Source organism: Bufo bufo, chromosome 4 (assembly GCF_905171765.1).
Source record: "Bufo bufo chromosome 4, aBufBuf1.1, whole genome shotgun sequence".
Taxonomy (NCBI): domain Eukaryota; kingdom Metazoa; phylum Chordata; class Amphibia; order Anura; family Bufonidae; genus Bufo; species Bufo bufo.
In genome coordinates this window covers 252144867-252165811 of record NC_053392.1, presented here as the reverse complement: position 1 = coordinate 252165811, position 20945 = coordinate 252144867, and the positions used below count along the sequence as shown (strand labels likewise).

The 20945-nt window shown below is 42.8% G+C and overlaps 1 protein-coding gene across 1 annotated transcript in view; it reads right to left on the bottom strand.

The window, feature by feature from the left end:
* The window catches only part of VWA5B2 (von Willebrand factor A domain containing 5B2), a 103987-nt gene that overhangs the window by 45847 nt on the left and 37195 nt on the right, over positions 1–20945 (bottom strand). Inside the window, 6 exon segments of the mRNA XM_040430024.1 lie at positions 17085–17283; positions 17366–17551; positions 17645–17759; positions 17920–18122; positions 18650–18760; positions 19213–19386. Coding sequence (XP_040285958.1) covers positions 17085–17283; positions 17366–17551; positions 17645–17759; positions 17920–18122; positions 18650–18760; positions 19213–19386 — 988 coding nt within the window.

Sequence of the window (20945 nt, the reverse complement as noted above, 5' to 3'; positions counted from 1 at the left end):
GCTCTCCTTTCACGTCACAGGAGGCTTGACAAAGCGCGATTGTTGCGCGAAACGGCTGTTGCCTTTTTTCTTCTGTGAATTGTGACCCGCACACGCTACGTTTTAACACAAATAAAGATACGACTTGTTGAAGAGTGCCGCCTTCTCTTTTTTCTTCTACCCTTGATGACATTTGGTTTTTCATTTTGGCTGAGCACCACTCGATTTTTTGCATGGTTGCTGAGAGCAACTTACTTGCACCGTACCACGTTCAGTAGTGCCGGCTGTGTTTTCTCCTTTGTATTACACATTTGTGGACTATGTCTTTTAGCAGTCAGAGCACACTGGTAGCGGAGAGTGTTGATGCGAACATGGACTCGAATATTGATTCAGCTATTGATTCATGCAATGTAGCGGTTGAACAAGGTCGGCGGGATGCGGGCACATTTTTTGCAGAATGTAACAACAAAGACAGCTTGCAAGTCATGAGTACTAAGGCATTGGAATCCAAAATAAGTACGCTTGCAGAAAGAGAAGTGTGGTTGTTGTGGACGATCAATTCTCTCAAATCATATGCAGAACATAATAGAGTACCTCGAGGTCTTAGAGTTTATAAAGAGATCTCTCAGTTTCACGATGATTCCGCTTTTCTCGAACAGTGGAGAGAAGTACAACTTGAATGTTTCCAAAATTTACGAACTTAGTGCTGATGCGCAATATGAAAGAATACGATGCAGTACTCATAGAAATTGATAAAGCCAAGTATGAGCTCAAAACAAGGAAAACGGATAACCAATTTCAGATTTTTCTGAATAAATTGGAGAAACGATTGATTCCAGTTCAAGCCGAAATGAAAGAAACAGAGATAAATTCCTGCGAGACAAAAATGACTACGAGAACGGCAAAGTTTTTGATTGGAAAATACAAAAGCGATCGCAAAGAAAGAAGCGAATATATAGGAAGAAAAATCAAGAAGGCTGGACAACAGACTCTGATTCGAGTTCTCCTGAGGACGCTATTAATAAATCGCATAGCTGCGATAATTTTACACCAGTAGAACGCAATTCAGACATGAACATGGCCCCTTTAGGAGGCGGATCAGAAGAGGCCGGACAATCAAGAATGCCCTTAAGAAGCAGCTACAAGAAGAAACAAGTGGGATGGCGACGTTGAAGCCAGATGGAGGGTCTTGTTTGGACCTACCTTTGGGCTTCAACGTCGTGAATCTCAGTGATCGACAATTAGACAGCGATTGTCTGTCATTTCTGTCGAAAGGACTTAATTATAGTTTAGTCAATGTTTTTGATGCATCGCAGTTTGAGGTGGATTTGTTTAAAGGGGTTAGGAAGCTGAATCTCTATAAGCACTTTAAGAACACACCAGTTACTGCCCAGAAATCGATAGCGACAGAGAATCCTAATAGAATAGGCCCTTTGGGCTTTCACTTTAATAAAGATATCGAACCCCTTGATAAAGAGATAGTCATGACGCTACTCGAGTTACAGGGCTGTGATACGAATACATTACCAGACAACACTTCCAAACAAGACAGCTTCACTCGAGGCATTAAATCTACCTATACTCCACCCTTGTCAGCTGGAAGTAGCTTAGATCTTTTTTAAAGACAGGTCATTAAAGATATTAAAGCTTTACAATATCCTAAAGTGTCACCTAATTTGACCAAAGGTGAAAAATCGGCCCTTCAACGTTTATCGAAGATGTCCGATGCTATAGTGAAACCAGCTGACAAGGGTGGAAAAATAGTAGTTCTAAATAAAGATCCGTACATGAGGGAAGCCGCACGACAGCTCAGTGATAGAACAATTTACTCTCCCCTTAAAAATCGACCCAACGGGGTGTGGCTTGCCAGACATGTGAGCAGACGTGATCTCTGGAGCTCCTGCACTGCCTTGGTCAATTATCCGGTAAAACCAGCCTAAGCTTTCGAATATTTCAGACTGACCAGCACCAGACGGTCCAGGGACCTCTCCGTCACCCGCAGGCACCTGCAATCTGCTGCCATGTCCAAAAGGAGGGACGGGAAAGGAGCCAGCAAGTCTTTGCAAGATGGCGCCGGGGCCGCCACGCCGAAGCGCCGCGACCGAGTGAGTGAACTGCAGCAGGATGCAGCCGAAAGGCTAAGTCAATTTGCACACACTCCGGAGCTCCTCAGAGAGAGATGTGCCTCCGGCAACAACAGTGAGTCCTCCCTGACTGGAGTGGGAAGGGATTCAGACAGGGAAGGGCCCAGAGAGGTGATGGGCCTGAAGCAACACCCTAATAGATTTGAACAATATGGGGCCGGGGACCCAGATGTCCCAGACTCAGACATGGAAGAGTCGACTATAAAAGACGTTCTCCAAGCCATTAAGTGGGGCAAGTCACTTAATGTCCTGACTATGCAGATGGGAGCCATTAAGGAGGATATTTCTATTGTCAGGCATGATCTGAGAAAACTTGCAGACCGTACTACGTCTCTAGAGGATCGTATGGGGGACATAGAGGATGCGGTACACCCTCTCAAGAGAGACTCTGCAGATCACTCCCGCAGGCTTGACGCAATCTCTGCTAAACAGGACGATCTCGAAAACCAATTGAGACAAAATAATGTGAGGCTAGTTGGAGTGCCTGAGAAAGTGGAAGGCTCTAACCCCACTGAGTTTTTTGAAAACTGGCTCAAAGAACAGTTTGGAGGGGGCATCTTGACGACTTTATTTGCCATTGAGCGCGCGCACAGAGTTCCCACCCGGCCTCTACCACCAGGGGCGCCACCAAGACCGGTCCTCATGAAAGTGCTCCACTATAGGGATCGGGATTCTATTTTGCGCAAGGCAAGAGATCTGCCTGATCTTTCTATTGACGGCCACAGGGTGTCATTTTTCCCTGACTTCTCCATGGAAGTCCAGAAGAGGCGAGCTAGATTCCTGGATGTAAAATGACATCTGAGGGAACTTGGAGCATCGTACTCTATGCTATATCCGGCCAGGCTCAGAATAGCGGCTCTTGGATCCACAAGCTTCTTTGAGGACCCGAAGGAGGCATCCAAATGGCTGGACCGACATGAGAGACAACTTCGTGCGGAAAGGAACCAAGGCGACTAAGAGGTCTACTTTGCAAGATGACATTATATATTCTGGGTGGTGAACACCAGCTATGTAGCAGTGCACAGGTGGCTACAACCGTATATAGTTAACCTCCTGCCCGCTCTGTGTTGCTGGCGGGAGCTAAGATACCTGTGTACTGCATTGGGTTGGCACATGTGGTTATTACTGTCTATATTACTCATAACAGAGGTTAGTGCAGGATGTTGTCCATATTCTATATTTTTACTGTTTAACAGTTTGTATTTGAATTTGGCGAAATACGGAAGCATTCAATTCCGCTCGGCCAGATATTATGGGTTTAGGGAGTTCGCTCTGCTGATAGATATTTTAACTGCCCACAGACCTTAATATCAAGGTGTATTGGTGGGATCTGTCAGGAAGAGTGACTTCAGGTGCTACTTAGGTAATGGGGAGGGTGTTCTCTAGGTTAGGGAAGGAAGGGGGGGAGGAAGTTGGGGAAATATGGTCCCAGGTTCGCAGATTTGCCCCAAGGGGTAATAGTGCTTGTACACTGTAAGTTACAGTATCCGTTTAAGATGAGGTTCCCTATATTTAAGTATGGCTAACCCTGTGAATTTTCTGAGCTGGAACGTTAGAGGGGTTAAAGATGCCATCAAAAGGAAGGCCATAATGGAGAGTGTTAAAGTGTATCACCCTACGGTTTGTTGCCTACAGGAGACACACCTCCTTGCTGAACAATCCCATTTGCTTACCCCTAGGTGGGCAAGTCTTTGTTATCATGCTACTTACTCCTCATATGCAAGGGGAGTAAGTATATTGATTCACAGACAGCTGGATTTTAGCTGCATAGATAAGAGGATTGATACGAATGGATGCTACGTCTTCCTTTATGGCAAACTTTTTAATGTTCTATGTATTATATGTGGGATATACATACCACCGCCATATTCCCCGCTTGTAATTAAGAAGTTGATGGCTTTTCTGTCAGACTATCCAGATACCCCAGCAATGATACTGGAGGACTTCAATAACGTAATATGTCCTGAATGGGATAGAATGTCCACTTCCATGACACAATCGGAGAGGCTGCTTACACCGTTTGGGAGACTTCTAGAGGAAGCGTCATTAATGGATTTTTGGAGGCTGCGTAATCCACTAGTACGTCAGTATTCTTGCTGTTCTAGCACGTATAAAACATTGTCTAGAATAGATTTAGCTCTTGGGAATGAAGCGATGGGCTGCCGTATTTGTGATATCAGGTATCTAACCAGGCAACTTTCAGACCACTCTCCTATATTAGTGTCTGCCAATTTCCTACCCTCTGTGACCGGCTGCAGGTCATTATGGAAATTCAATCCATTTTGGCTGTCGGTTTTACCCACAGTCTCAAACATTGGGGATATGCTAAAAGAGTTCTCTGCCTTTAATCTTCCAGGCGCTTCTTCACTGATAGTTTGGGATACCATGAAAGCATTTTTGCGGGGAGTACTTATTGCTGAGGTTAATAGAAAGCGAAATGAATCCCGAGCGACGGTAAGAACATTAGAACGCCAAACGGTTGAGGCAGAAACTCAATATATGTCATGCAGCCCACTGAAGTGCATAGAGCTCAATGGCAGGAAGCACAACGTAAACTGAATGATAAACTTCTTCTTAGAGCAAAAAGCAAACGCTTTTTCCAAAAACAATCATATTATGAGGAGGGGGAGAGGACAGGTAGACTGTTGGCGTTGCTCTCCAAAGCACAAAAGCCCTCTGCGTATGTTGCTGTTCTTTGTGGCGTTGAGGGGGTTGTATGTACGGCTCAGGACAACGTTTTAGATATTATGCATGTATTTTACTCATCCCTTTACAAGTCCAAAATCACTGCAGGGGATCCAGAGATTACAAATTTTCTAGATGGGCTCCAGCTTCCTAAACTGAGTAATGATCAAGTGACGATTTTAGATAGTGCCATAACAACCACAGAATTGGAAACGGCCCTGAGTGATATGTCTAATGCTAAGGCCCCTGGGAGTGACGGACTGCCTGACGAAGTTTACAAAACATTTGCCCCTATCTTGCTTCCTCAGTTGTTGGAGGTGCTTAAGGAGGCACAACTTCGGCGCAGATTGCCACTCAGTATGAATGAGACGATCATAGTAGTCATTCCCAAACAGGGCAAAGACCCCCTGATGGCAGAATCATATCGACCCATCTCTCTGCTTCAAGTTCATGTGAAGCTTCTAGCGATAGTGTTAGCTAATAGACTCAATGCAGTGATAACGACGCTTGTACATTCAGATCAGGCAGGGTTCATGCCAAATATGTAGACTGCGGTCAATATCAGGAGTCTTTTCCTAAACATACAGGCAGGTCGGTTCCAGGGATTGAATGCTGCGGTCGCGTCTCTTGACGCGGCCAAAGCGTTCGATAGCGTGGAATGGAGATACTTGTTGGCTGTGCTCAAGAAAATGGGCTTTGGGACAACCTTTATCCAGTGGATCCAACTCTTATATAACTCCCCAACAGCTAAGATTAGGGTAAATGGAGCCCTCTCCCGATCTTTCCATTTGCATAGAGGGACTAGGCAGGGGTGCCCCTTGTCACCCTTACTCTTTGCAATAGCAATTGAGCCCCTGGCAGCGGCGCTAAGGGAAGCGCGGGAAGTCCAGGGCTTTAGATATATCGGGCTTATCGAAAAAGTTGCTCTTTACGCCGATGACATGCTTCTATTCCTAGATGAATGGAGCTCCTCTCTTCCGGCAGCCATGAGCATTATTAAAGGGTTTAGTTGCCTGTCAGGGCTGAACATTAATTGGTCCAAGTCTGTGCTGATGCTGCTCTCTGCTGACAACGGAAACAGTTACCGCTCAACAGAAGGCTTGCAACTTGTCACGTCTTTTAAATATTTGGGTGTCCAGGTCACCATTGATGTCAGAGACTATGAAAGACTGAATTTAACTCCGCTGCTACAGAGATTTCGACAGAAGGTATAGATTTGGACCAAACTGCCACTCTCAGTAATAGGAAGGGTTAACTTTCTAAAAATGATCCTAATGCCACAACTCCTATACTTGCTGCATAATGCACCTATATGGGTTCCTGCCCGATTCTGTGTCACGGTTAATGCCATATTTAGGGACTTAATCTGGAAGAGAGGGGTTCCACATATAAAGTTGGCTACGCTTTGCCGACCAAAAACAGATGGGGGACTTGGGGCTCCAGACCCATGGATTTATTATTTGGCTGCCCAACTTCAACATCTGTGGGGTTTGGGGGATGGACGAGGACATTAATAAGGCGGGGCGAATCGCGCGAGTTCTAGTAGGGGGTAAAAACCTAATAACAGCATTAGAGGATGGATCGCTGGATAAAGCAGGGAATGATATTCCGATACTTCGAGTAATTCATAAAGTTTGGTGGAAAGCGAGGAAAGTAGCAAGGTTACACTAAGTTTACCGTAATTTGGCCCAATCTCATGTATGCAGAACTGCATAAAGTATCTAATGTTCAGACTTGGCGACGATACAGACTTACACACATGCATCAGCTCTATGATGGGGATACTCTGAAAGAATATGCCCAACTACAACGTGAGTTTCAGCCTCCACACTCCCAATTTTACCTAAATTTGCAGCTTTGGCATGCTATCAATTCCCAAGGAAAAGTGGAGGGGATTAAACCGGCCTCCAAACATATGATTATAGATCTGGCGAGCTCTAAGTGATCCACTAGTGGGGTCATATCACTACACTACAATAGTCTTATGGAAACGCAATTTAAAAAGCAGCCTCTCCGATTGTATGATAAATGGCGGAAAGATATAACCAACTTGACGGAAGACCAGTGGCACACAGTGCTAGAAGGGTTTACTGATATAGCGGTGGGTGAAGCACACAGAATGTCACAGTTGCTATTATTACATAGAGTTTATCGGACACCTGCCCTCCTAAGGAAGATGGGATACAGATTAGACGACTTGTATCCCAGATGTGGTGCACCCAATGCTACGCTGATACACCTTATGTGGAACTGCCCTAATCTGAGGAGGTATTGGGGGGGAGTGATAGGTATATTACAAAAGGTGTTTGAGGAGACTGTTTGTTCTCTTTATTTCGACCCAACATTTAAACTTCAGCAGTCTCTACGTTCATTGTTGTGGAAGTATGTTGCATGCCAAGTTTTTTCGGATAAAACAGCAGAAAAATTGTTTCCTTTGTATCCAGTAAAACCAGTTTGGTATTACAGGCCTAAAATCCATAAATCATTGGTAGATCCGCCTGGGCGACCGATAGTGGTTCGGTAAGAGACTCGATACCTGCAACTATCTCAGTATCTAGATTGGCTACTGCGCCCTCTATTGTTAGGCGTTCCATCCATTTTAGAGGATACCAATGATTTTTTGGAAGCACTCAGAGAAATTACATGGCAAAAGGGTTATTTGCTTGCAACAATCGACGTTGAGAGCCTATACACAAAGATTCCTCAAGATCTAGGAGTAGGAATTGTTGGCGATTTATTGATTAAAACAGGAAGAGATCGATCCTACACAGAGTTTGTCACTGAAGCACTGTCTTTTGTTTTGAAGAATAATACGTTTAGGTTTAATAAACAGTGGTATAGCCAGACATCTGGAACTGCTATGGGGACACCAGTCTCCTGCACTTTTGCCAATCTGTTTTTGGCTCAATTTGAAGAAAAATATGTATTCACAATCAACAACCCTTTTGTATAGTACATCAAAAGTTTTTTAAGGTACATCGATGATGTATTTATTATATGGGCAGGAGAGCGAGATCAATTTAGCCTGTTTGTTAAGTATCTGAATGATAACAATATGAACATGAGCTTCACTAGCAAGATAGAAGAACAGGCTATTGAATTCCTAGATGTACAAGTTAGGATCCTCGATGATGAAATCGACACAACCATACTATAGATAACCTAGCTCAACGAATTCTCTTTTGCATTATGATAGTTTTCACCCGCCACACGTAGCTGCAGCTGTCCCGTATGGTCAATTTGTTAGGCTTGCAAGGATTATTAAAAATGATATAGAGTTTGAGAATCAGAGTAGAGATCTCAAAAGTAGATTCATACAGCGTGGATATCCGTCCTCCATAGTTGACAAAGCTTATAATAGAGCACATGCACGAAGGCTAAACAAGGATCTATGGAAAAAAGAAGAAAGACAAAAAAAACGCATCATGGAGAAATATCGCAAGATGTCACTAGGGCAGTGTTCACATTCGAATATTCTCCCATGGCTCAGATCAGCAAAAATGCAATTTTAAGCAATTGGCATATGCTCCAAAGAGATAAGCAACTAATCGATAAAGTGAAAAATAAACCGATTGTGAGCTTTAAACGGGCAAAAAATATAGGAGATATTGTCACTAGTACCAATCTTCCCGACACAAGTAATACCTGGTTGGACAGATGGAGCCCCATGGGAAACTTCAAATGTGGACACTGTGCAATTTCATACGCACAGGGACACAGGTTCAGATCGGACATATAATGCATACTATTAGGCAATTTATTAATTGCAAATCGACTTATGTAGTGTATGCGATTTTTTGTACATGCAAAAGATTTTATATCGGTAAGGCCTCATGCACTGGACCGTTCCGTTTTTTGCGGTCCGCAATCCGCGGATCCGCAAAAAACGGAAGCCGCCCGTGTTGCCTTCTGCAATTTGCAGGACAGAAAGGGCGCGGGCAATATAAATGCCTATTCTTGACCGCAAAGCGCGGACAAGAATAGGACATGTTATATTTTTTTAGCGAGGCCGCGGAACGGAGCCACGGATGCGGACAGCACACGGAGTGCTGTCCGCATCTTTTGCGGCCCCATCGAAGTGAATGGGTCCGCATCCGAGCTGCCAAAACGGCGGCTCGGATGCGGACCCAAACAACGGTCATGTGCATGAGGCCTATGACTCACAGACCCTTGTACGTGTGATTTAGAGAACATAAAAGATCGATTGTCACAGGCATTGGGGCTACGCGCCTCATAGAACACATTAAAGATGAGCACCAAGGTAACAAAAGTGTTAAAATGTACAGGCATTGAGAGAGTTAACCTACCAGTTAGGGGTGGTGATAGAAAGCGTATTTTCTTACAACGAGAAGCCCAATGGATTATTAAAACTAATGCGATGGGAGGCTTAGGCTTCAACGATAAGAATGACCTTGCTGTCTTTGTATGATTTTAATGTATTAATTGATACACGAAGGTGATACGAAGATTTGATTGATGCACCTGTTTAGCAGTGACGTGCAGGGAGGAGACAGGTATATATGGTGCTCCCCTTTCACGTCACAGGAGGCTTGACAAAGCGCGATTGTTGCGCGAAACGGCTGTTGCCTTTTTTCTTCTGTGAATTGTGACCCGCACCCGCTATGTTTTAACCCAAATAAAGCTACGACTTGTTGAAGATTCGGTGAGTGCAGCATTCTCTTTTTTCTTCTACCCTTGATGACATTTGATTTTTCATTTTGGCTGAGCACCACTCGATTTTTTGCATGGTTGCTGAGAGCAACTTACTTGCACCGTACCACGTTCAGTAGTGCCGGCTGTTTTTTCTCCTTTGTATTACGCATTTGTGGACTATGTCTTTTTAGCAGTCAGAGCACACTGGTAGCGGAGAGTGTTGATGCGAACATGGACTCGAATATTGATTCAGCTATTGATTCATGCAATGTAGCGGTTGAACAAGGTCGGCGGGATGCGGGCACATTTTTTGCAGAATGTAATAAAGACAGCTTGCAAGTCATGAGTACTAAGGCATTGGAATCCAAAATAAGTACGCTTGCAGAAAGAGAAGTGTGGTTGTTCTGGACGATCAATTCTCTCAAATCATATGCAGAACATAACAGAGTACCTTTTTCATTTTGGCTGAGCACCACTCGATTTTTTGCATGGTTGCTGAGAGCAAGTTACCTGCACCGTACCGCGTTCAGTAGTGCCGGCTGTGTTTTCTCCTTTGTATTACGTAGAAGATGTTGATTGTCACAATGTACAGTCAAGTCCATAAATATTGGGACATCGACACAATTCTAACATTTGTGGCTCTATACACCACCACAATGGATTTGAAATGAAACAAACAAGATGTGCTTTAACTGCAGACTGTCAGCTTTAATTTGAGGGTATATACATCCAAATCAGGTGAACGGTGTAGGAATTACAACAGTTTACATAGGTGCCTCCCACTTGTTAAGGGACCAAAAGTAATGGGACAGAATAATAATCATAAATCAAACTTTCACTTTTTAATACTTGGTTGCAAATTCTTTGCAGTCAATTACAGTCTGAAGTCTGGAACGCATAGACATCACCAGACGCCGGGTTTCATCCCTGGTGATGCTCTGCCAGGCCTCTACTGCAACTGTCTTCAGTTCCTGCTTGTTCTTGGGGCATTTTCCCTTCAGTTTTGTCTTCAGCAAGTGAAATGCATGCTCAATCGGATTCAGGTCAGGTGATTGACTTGACCATTGCATAACATTCCACTTCTTTCCCTTAAAAAACTCTTTGGTTGCTTTTGCAGCATGCTTTGGGTCATTGTCCATCTGCACCGTGATGCGCCGTCCAATGAGTTCTGAAGCATTTGGCTGAATATGAGCAGATAATATTGCCCGAAACACTTCAGAATTCATCCTGCTGCTTTTGTCAGCAGTCACATCATCAATAAATACAAGAGAACCAGTTCCATTGGCAGCCATACATGCCCAGGCCATGACACTTAGGATCTTGAGCACTTCCTTTCCTTCTGCATACTCTTCTCTTCCCATCACTGTGGTACAAGTTGATCTTAGTCTCATCTGTCCATAGGATGTTGTTCCAGAACTGTGAAGGCTTTTTTAGATGTCGTTTGGCAAACTCTAATTTGGCCTTCCTGTTTTTGAGGCTCACCAATGGTTTACATCTTGTGGTGAACCCTCTGTATTCACTCTGATGAAGTCTTCTCTTGATTGTTGACTTTGACACACATACACCTACCTCCTGGAGAGTGTTCTTGATCTGGCCAACTGTTGTGAAGGGTGTTTTCTTCACCAGGGAAAGAATTCTTCGGTCATCCACCACAGTTGTTTTCCGTGGTTTTCCAGGTCTTTTGGTGTTGCTGAGCTCACCGGTGCGTTCCTTCTTTTTAAGAATGTTCCAAACAGTTGTTTTGGCCACGCCTAATGTTTTTGCTATCTTTCTGATGGGTTTGTTGTGTTTTAGTGTGATGTCATAGTGACAGCTCTTTGGATCTCATCTTGAGAGTTGACAGCAACAGATTCCAAATTCAAATAGCACACTTGAAATGAACTTTGGACCTTTTATCTGCTCATTGTAATTGGGATAATGAGGGAATAACACACACCTGGCCATGGAACTTTTGGTCCCTTAACAAGTGGGAGGCAAACTGTTGTAATTCCTACACCATTCACCTGATTTAGATGTAAATACCCTCAAATTAAAGCTGACAGTCTGCAGTTAAAGCACATATTGTTAGTTTCATTTCAAATCCATTCTGGTGGTGTATAGCTAAAAATGTTAGAATTGTGCCGATGTTCCAATATTTATGGACCTGACTGTATTTCCTGATACAGAACAACTGGAGGGTCAGCCGCACTTGCTGAGCCAATCAGATTTAGATGATCTGGTAAAAGATCTGTCATTATCTAAAGAAAAGTCAGAACTGCTAGCTTCTAGACTTCAGGAATAGAATTTGCTACAACGAGGCACCATAACTTCACACTTTCATCATCGACACACCAAGTTAGCTCCATACTATGCAATGGAAAGCGATGTCTGTTTCTGTACTGATGTAAATGGTCTCATGATTGAGTTAGATGGTATACATGTTCCCGATGAATGGAGGCTATTTATAGACTCTAGCAAAACAAGTTTGAAAGCTGTCTTGTTGCACAATGATAACGAAAAACCATCTGTTCCATTGGCTCATGCGGTTGGAATGAAAGAGACCCATGCTTCTATGGAGTTCATTTTGAAAATGATCAAATACTCAGAACATAAATGGAAAATTTGTGCTGACCTGAAAGTGGTAGCACTGCTGCTTGGCCTACAGTTAGGGTACACAAAAGCATATGTGTTTTTTGTGCCTATGGAACAGTCATGATCACAACAATCATTACAAAATGAGACAGTGGCCTCTCAGAGTGGAGCACACAGTTGGTCAGTACAATGTACAACACAAATCAATGGTCAATCCACTTCAAGTTTATCTACCACCACTTCACATTAAACTTGGTTTAATGAAAAATTTTGTAATTGCACTTAATCGTGATGGAAATGGTTTCCAGTATTTGAAGGAGAAGTTTAGCGCACTGAAAACTGATGCTAAAATAAAAGCCGGAAATTTTATTGGCCCTAAACTAATGCATGATGACACATTCAGAACAAAACTCAACCCTCTGGAACTTGCAGCTTGGGATGCATTTGTGCTAGTAGTGCAGAACTTCCTTGGGAACAGATGAGCTGCAAACTATGCTGAATTAGTAGACAACATGCTTACAGCATATGAACAACTTGGCTGCCGAATGTCATAGAAAGTGCATTTCTTACATTCCCATCTTGACTTTTTCCCAAATTTGGGACACGTAAGTAACGAACATGGAGAGTGGTTCCATAAAGATATTTCTACAATGGAGAACAGGTATCAAAGCCGCTGGAATCCCAACATGATGGGGGACTACTGCTGGTTTTTGAAATGGGAAAATATGACCGTTCACAAACACAAAATCAGATGCCTGAAGCACTTTTAACAGTACTGGGCCTTGCTCAAGTAAGACTTTTAAACTGAAAAACGAGACTTTTAGAAATGTTGTTATTCCATTACATTTTCATACACTGTTTACTACGCAAACTTTGGTGTAGATCAGGTAATTGTTGGAATAAAACTCGTTCTGTTCAAAATTATTCAATTTTTTCCAAGCGCTTAATTCATTTAGGCATACTTATGTATAGCAAAATTTCGTGACGTGTTACAACAATTCTGACTTTGGATTTGTAATCCGCACACTCGATTTAGTATAGGACAAATGCCCAGTAGCAGACAAATAGGTTTTTTTTGTTGCGTGGTAGGAGTCAACAGGTTTCTGGCATAAAGGCCAGCTTTAAGATGGACAAATACTGCAGGCATTTATGCGAGAAACATGCTGGATCCCTTTATAGTCAGTCTGTAGGGATTCAGCAGATGCCTCTGCCGGAACATACTACTGTAGCGCACCAGCGCAGATTTAAACCTACCCTAATTATTAGATACAACATCTGTCACCATATTCAAAGCATGGGAGCCAAATTTTATGATGTACAGGTAAAACTCGAAAAATTTTAATATTGTGCAAAGTTCATTTATTTCAGTAATGCAACTTAAAGGGCTTCTGTCACCCCACTAAAGTCATATTTTTTTTTGCAATATATGAAAATATAATGGTCTTACTTACTTTGATTCAGCAGTTTCTTCTAAAAACGAAGTTTTATAATATGTAAATTAGGTCTCTACCAGCAAGTAGGGCATCTACTTGCTGGTAGCAGCTGCAGAAAACCGCCCCCTCGTCGTGTTGATTGACAGGGCCAGCCGGGATCTCCTTCTCCGGCCAGCCCTGTCGGCATTTCAAAAATCGCGCGCCTGTGTTCATTCGGCGCAGGCGCTCTGAGATGAGGAGGCTCGCCTCCTCAGAACTCCCTCAGTGCGCCTGCGCCGATGACGTCTTCTATTTCGGTGATGTCATTGGCGCAGGCGCACTGAGGGAGTTCTGAGGAGGCGAGCCTCCTCATCTCAGAGCGCCTGCGCCGAATGAACACAGGCGCGCGATTTTTGAAATGCCGACAGGGCTGGCCGGAGAAGGAGATCCCGGCTGGCCCTGTCAATCAACACGACGAGGGGGCGGTTTTCTGCAGCTGCTACCAGCAAGTAGACGCCCTACTTGCTGGTAGAGACCTAATTTACATATTATAAAACTTCGTTTTTAGAAGAAACTGCTGAATCAAAGTAAGTAAGACCATTATATTTTCATATAGCGCAGTATAAGTAATTTAACTAGCCCAAAAAAAAAATATGACTTTAGTGGGGTGACAGAAGCCCTTTAAAAGGTGAAACTAATATACGAGAGACTCATTACATGCAAAGCGAGATATTTCAAGCCTTTATTTGTTATAATTTGGATGATTATGGCTTACAATATAACAAAATGGCAAAGACAGGTGCACGCTGCAGTCTTACTAAACCCTCAAACTGGTTTTAAAATTGAGAGATTAGTCAACATGTCCTATGGTGTAGAACATGTCTAAGCCCGGGCACCACGCCAAGGTTTCTCAAGTAGCCCGGGACCTAGCCAGTCTTGAGTGGGACTCGCAGACTCCTCTCTCCTCCTATTGCAAGCATGGATACATGCTGGAGGTAACTGGTGAGTTGTTTGTGAGTCGGCCTCATGCTCCTGTAATTTGCCCACTGGCTTCTGGTATTGCCCATACGGCCCAGTTAGGAGAGTGTTAGGTCCCGGGCTACTTGAGAAACCTTGGCGTGGTGCCCGGGCTTAGACATGTTCTACACCGTAGGACATGTTGACTAATCTCTCAATTTTAAAACCAGTTTGAGGGTTTAGTAAGACCGCAGCGTGCACCTGTCTTTGCTATTTTGTTATATTGATTATGACATCCACACAATTGCTACCTTGTGTGGGATGTCTATTGTGGTACTTGTGGTTCGCTGCGGGCATCCTCCACCGTATGCATTTTTGCTGGGGATCGCCATTAGCAACGGGCCACAAGTGCAGGATTTGCTCCCCTATAATATGCACGACTGCATGTGGGTTTGAGCACCTCCTGCTAATACCACGCTAGTCTTTTCAGTTTGTATATATAATGATTATGGCTTACAGCATATGAAACCCCAAAGTCACAATTTTGAGGTACCCTTTGCTCAGGGGATATGGATTAATTAGCTGACTAGAGTGTGACACTTTGAGCCTCGAGTATTGAACCTTTTCACAAAATTCTAATTTTCAGCTGCATTAATGCAATTCCTTTTAGTTTGCATTACTGAAAAAAATTTACTTTATACGATATTCTAATTTTTCGAGTTTCACCTGTACTATTTCCAAAGGCCAACAAATACATGATGGAAAGTGCCGTATACTTTTAGGCTACTTTCACACTAGCGTTTTAGTTTTCCGGTATTGAGATCCGTCATAGGGACTCAATACCGGGAAAAAACGCTTCAGTTTTGTCCCAATTCATTGTCAATGGGGGCAAAACTGAACTGAACAGAATGCTCTAAAATGCATTCCGTTCCATTTAGTTGCAGTCTGCTTTCCGTTCCGGGATGCGGAGCAAGATCCGGCATGACCCCCAATGCAAGTCAATGGGGACGGATCCGTTTTCTATGACACAATCTGCCACAATAGAAAATGGATCCATCCTCCATTGACTTTCAATGGAGTTCATGACTGATCCGTCTTGACAATGTTACAGATAATACAACCAGATCCATTCATAACGGATGCAGATTATCAGTATTGAAGCGTTTTTGCTGAACCCTGCGGGATCCAGTAAAAACGCTAGCGTGAAAGTAGCCTATATCAGCACGAAATAATAAGACTTTGTTTGACAAAACATATTTTCTTCAGTTCTCCGCCTCTTAGAAAAGCTGAACCTATGTTTTTACAGTATGCTTTTTGCAGCAACCACTCATTTTACGTGACATCAAAATTAATGAGAAAGTTAAACAAAACATGGCCGTGCTGAGTCCACCAGATCACAAAAATAAACAAATAAGTGCCAGAACTCGATTGATTAATATGAACAACTATTTATCTACTGTTAGCTAGTTTTGTAAAATTTTTTCTTTTATCTTTAAATTTATATTTATGTTACACTGCTTGAAAGGGTCCCACCTATGTCTATTGGATTAAATATGTTCACTATGGAGTACATCTTAGTGTATAATATGACTCCCCCTGTCATATGGAGAAACATTTTGACCCCAGAATCGGCAGAATGTTTGTCAATTAACAATGGCAAGTAAAAGTGCTTGTCTGCCTAAACTAATTTATATAAATCACACCACAAGAAAAAAAAAATGTACCGTATATAGTATATAAATTTTCACTTAAAGCAACCCTCTGATTGAAGAAAATAAATTCATATTAGCTACCTGGTGACCTCCTTTTTCATATTTTCAGCTGCATATATGCCGATTCCTGAGTTCTTCTTCTGTCATCCAAGATGGCTGCACCTCTTCCCAAACTATCTGATGCACGCTGTGCATTTGGTAGTCCAAGACACTTCCCAAGCTAATCCGAAGCCAACAGAAAATGTCGTGGATAACAAAATGCTCAGTGTCCAACCATTTTGGATGGCAGAAGAGGAGCCTTGGAAGTAGTGGATCTGCAACTGAAAAAATTAAAAGTGTTCTGTTTGTTCCTCAGTTAAAGAAGATCTTTCACCGATTCTTACCCTATGAACTAACTATACAGACATGGAGAGCGGCGCCCGGGGATCTCACTGCACTTACTATTATCCCCGGGCGCCGCTCTGTTCTCCTGCTATGCCCTCCGGTATCTCCGCTCACTAAGTTATAGTAGGCGGAGATACCAGTCCCTAAGTTATGGTAGGCGGAGTCTGCCCTAGCGCTGGCCAATCGCAGCGCAGAGCTCACAGCCTGGGAGGTTATTTTCTCCCAGGCTGTGAGCTCTGCAATGCGATTGGCCAGCGCTAGGGCAGACTCCGCCTACCATAACTTGGGAACGGAGATACCGGAGGACATAGCAGGAGAACGGAGCGGCGCCCGGGGATAATAGTAAGTGCAGAGAGATCCCCGGGCGCCGCTCCACATGTATGTATACTTAGTTCATAGGGTAAGAATCGGTGAAAGGTCCTCTTTAATGTGAATTTTTTTCTTGAACTGGAGGGTTGCTTAAAGGAGAAGGAATCCAACACAACTGGGAGGGTTACTATTAAACAAAAACAAAATACAGAATGTAATATGCACATTATCACTAAAAACCTAAAGGTCCACCCTACGAGGGTAAGGTGACTTCATACCAATGCTTTCTGTTCTTTCTGGATCTTCACTCCATGCAGAGAACTCCATCGAGATTTCATGTGAAATTTCCTGTAAAGCACGTTCCACTTCTTCCATGCCAGATGGATTCAGGTAACTTGTGTCTGTAGTACCTGTAGTTTGAGATTCTTCCTGAGACTGAAAAACAGAACTAAGGGACCCTCCTCTGGCCACGCGTGTCTGAAACACAGTAGAGACCCAAGAAAGTAAAACCATAGCTATTTGAGACCAGAACACACATTTCGTCTACTCTTATACTCACTGGTCCCTTCTTGCTTCTGAAGCTGGCAGTGTTATATAATGTGCAGTAGCTAATAAGTGAGTCACCAGGATAGAGTGGAGCAATGTCATTGGGGGTGAGCAGAGCCTCCATGGTTTCTGGCATGTACCAGTCAATAGTGATGTCACTCAAAGCTGGCTCCAGAGCCTTCTTTAAGGATTTAACCAGCTGTTTGTAGCAATGAAGACTGTAGTCAATGACAAAATACACGGAATGTTCTTTTACATTAGATTTTTAAAGGAAACTGCACTAGGCGCTCACCTTGGGCTGCAACCTTTGTCCCTCAGAAAGCAGCTCTACAGTTCCCCTGGTTAACTTGGCTGCTTTCTCAAGTATATTGGGATTCACATTTGAACCAAGACCAAAACCGAACACCCTGCAAGGAAATATAAATTACTGAATGTTTTACAGTAGTACAATATGGGATGTACTGTAAATGGAATTCAAGTGATGCAGAAAACTTGCTGATACATTCCAGTATATACACTTTACAGTTTCGTCATTCTCCTTAGTTAGCTATTGGTTTTTGTTCTCACCGCGTAGTTCTTGCATGACGTCTTAAAAGCTCGAGAATTCTGCTGGAATGAGTAAATCCGGTGTCTGTTATGATGAACACTTGCCGTGGGTACCCACGATGCACTGGATGTGCTAATATTCGACCCAACACAGAGGGAAAATTGCTGGACATCCCACACATCTTGTTGCTTTGGAAAAATTCACATGCCATCTCCAACGAATCCTGTCAAGCAAGATACAACCAGACACCCCTAAATGCCTAAACTATATTTATTTTTTAAGGAACATAAGGGAGTGGGGTCTAACTAATAGGATTCAGACAGTAAGTGAGCCAACAACTGAAATAACCACTAGTTTTTTTATACACCTGTATATATTAATTCTCATAAGTCAACTTACAATATGCATAATAACTATTGTGATTACGGTAACGAGCCGAGCACGTTTTTGTGAATTTAATACAGATGGTGACCCCTGCAAACTTTCTTCCCCAGTCTTCTCCGCTATAGAACCATACATGACTAATAGCACACGTGATTTATGATAGAACAAAATTAAAATGACTGCATTAACTGGTTTTAAGAAAATGAAACATAAAAAGTAAAGCAGAGCATAAACGCAAAATAAGGAAAGGCAAAGCAGAAAAGTAGCAGAGTGTGATTGACACTGCAAATTCTCACCAAACTCTCAGCATCCTTTGCAGTCAGCAGTACTGAGTACACAGATTCCCTTGCAGCCCCCCTCACTCACGTTACTGCACTGCCTGCTGGTTGGAAACAGGGCCCTGCTGTCACACGTGCCACCAGCCACATTCAGCAGTGTGCGTGCAGGTAAACTTCTCACGGCCAGTAGAAGGGCATCCTACAAAAAAAACAAGGATTGGGTAGAAATATGATTGAAGACACACGTGTGTAGGAGATCAGTATCAGGAAAGGAGCAATAATAAGTGGTACAGGATACATGTATTTCTAGCATTGTGTACGTTACATATAATATATGCAGGAAAACTACATTAGCGTCTATCCAAAGTGATTAAAGTGATCACTTATCATCATGGCCTGTGATAGTCTCTTCCATTTACAATAATAAATGCTAATGTTGTCATTTTTAGGATTCATTTAAGGGTACTAAATGCACTAAATAATTCAATCTAAAAATCACACCATAACATGCAATCGCATTAACAATTCACTAATTTCCAAAAAGCTGATATTTTTCACCACAAACAATGACAGTGACATTGCTTAGGTTATGTTAGGTATGTGGTATAACTGTTTCAGGGTGCATGTGGGGTACGGAGTGTCTGCTCTTACCCGTATATTATGGCATGGTTCTTCCATCAGATGGACTAGGAAAATAACTTCACGGGTAACCGTTGGAAGATTGGAGCTGAGAGAACTGAGAGCAGTAATGTCCGGACAAAAGTTCAACATCAGGACTGGATTCAGATGAAGATCTTTGTGAAACCTCCTCCGTACAAAGTTGACCTAGTGTCAGAAAGTCAGTTTCTGTTTCTTTCATTTAGGTCAGGTATTCACATACAGAGTGCCATATCCAGCCACACAAACAATACACTTCTTATAGTCCTGTCAGGTCTCATAATATGTGATATCTAACTGACTGTCTTATTTTTCAGAACGTATTCATATGACCGTATTTTTGTTCTATGTGCTATCCATTTTTTCTTTACAAAAAATAAAATAAAATAAAAAAGGACTGTACATGGACCTATTCAAGTCAATAGGGCAATTGACACATCCGCTTATTTAATGTATCCATTTGTCCAATCTGAAAAACACACTGGGGCACATTTAATGATTTTGTGACAAAATAGTGGAGTAAAAACTTTTCACTTCTCTCACCACTTTTTAAAAGCATCAAGAAAATGTACTGGGGCCTAATGAGAGAGGCATGGCCTGTTACATTTTCTATAATTTACTCCAGAAATTGGATGACATTACAGTTAAACGCTACACCAGCTGCTATAGGTTTGAAATGCTATCAGATGTGCCACACATATTAAGAGTACTGTACCTCTTAATAAATTTGGTACATTTTGCACTGACGGACTTTAGATGATGTATTTAACTACAGTCTTAGAATATCTGCTCCACTGCATGTCCTTTTCTGGTCCATTTTTGCAGATCAGAATTGCCAAAATGGAATGTATATGGAAGCAGAAGTGGGCCTCTGAGCATAGTAGGCGCCCAGTCCTCCACCCCTTGCATAAGTGTCACATGGCACAACAGACTGACTGCACTACATACAGAGAGGCAGCCTACAACATCTCAGTCAGCCTAGGCATCCATATAAAAAACCTGGGAAGATTATTTGAGAAACTAACCAATTTATTATTATAGACACATCAGGTGGCTGAGATGACTTGTAGGTACAGAGGTAGGTCACAAAGCACCCTCTTTCCCTAGAGCCTTCTTAAAATACTCCAGGGACCCCTATAATCAGTCATTATGAGTGTCTTGCTTCTGTCTGCCGCTGGGCGAGTAGGTAGCATTTGCATGTAGTTATACAGTGGGCCCTTAGAATTAATTTTACTGGGGGCCTTAGGCGTTCCAGTCTAAGGCTAATTTCCCACTCGCGCTTTGGCTTTCCGTTTGTGAGATCCGTTCAGGGCTCTCACAAGCGGTCCAAAACGGATCAGTTTTGCATTCTAATGCATTCTGAATGGAAAAGGATCCGCTCAGAATGCATCAGTTTGCATCAGTTCCGTCTCCATCCCGCTTTGGAGACGGACACCAAAACGCTGCTTGCAAACTGAGTCAATGGGGACGGATCCGTTTTCACTGAAACAATATAGCACAATAGAAAACGGATCCGTCCTCCATTGACTTTCAATGGTTTTCAAGACGTCTTGGCTATGTTAAAGATAATACAAATGGATCCGTTCTGAACGGATGCAGACGGCTGTATTATCTGAACGGATCCGTCCATGACGGATCCGCACAAAACGAGAGTGTGAAAGTAACCTAACACTGCATGAAAGCTGCTTTTCACCAATCTGTTCTTTTAGTATTATTAGTTCTCTACA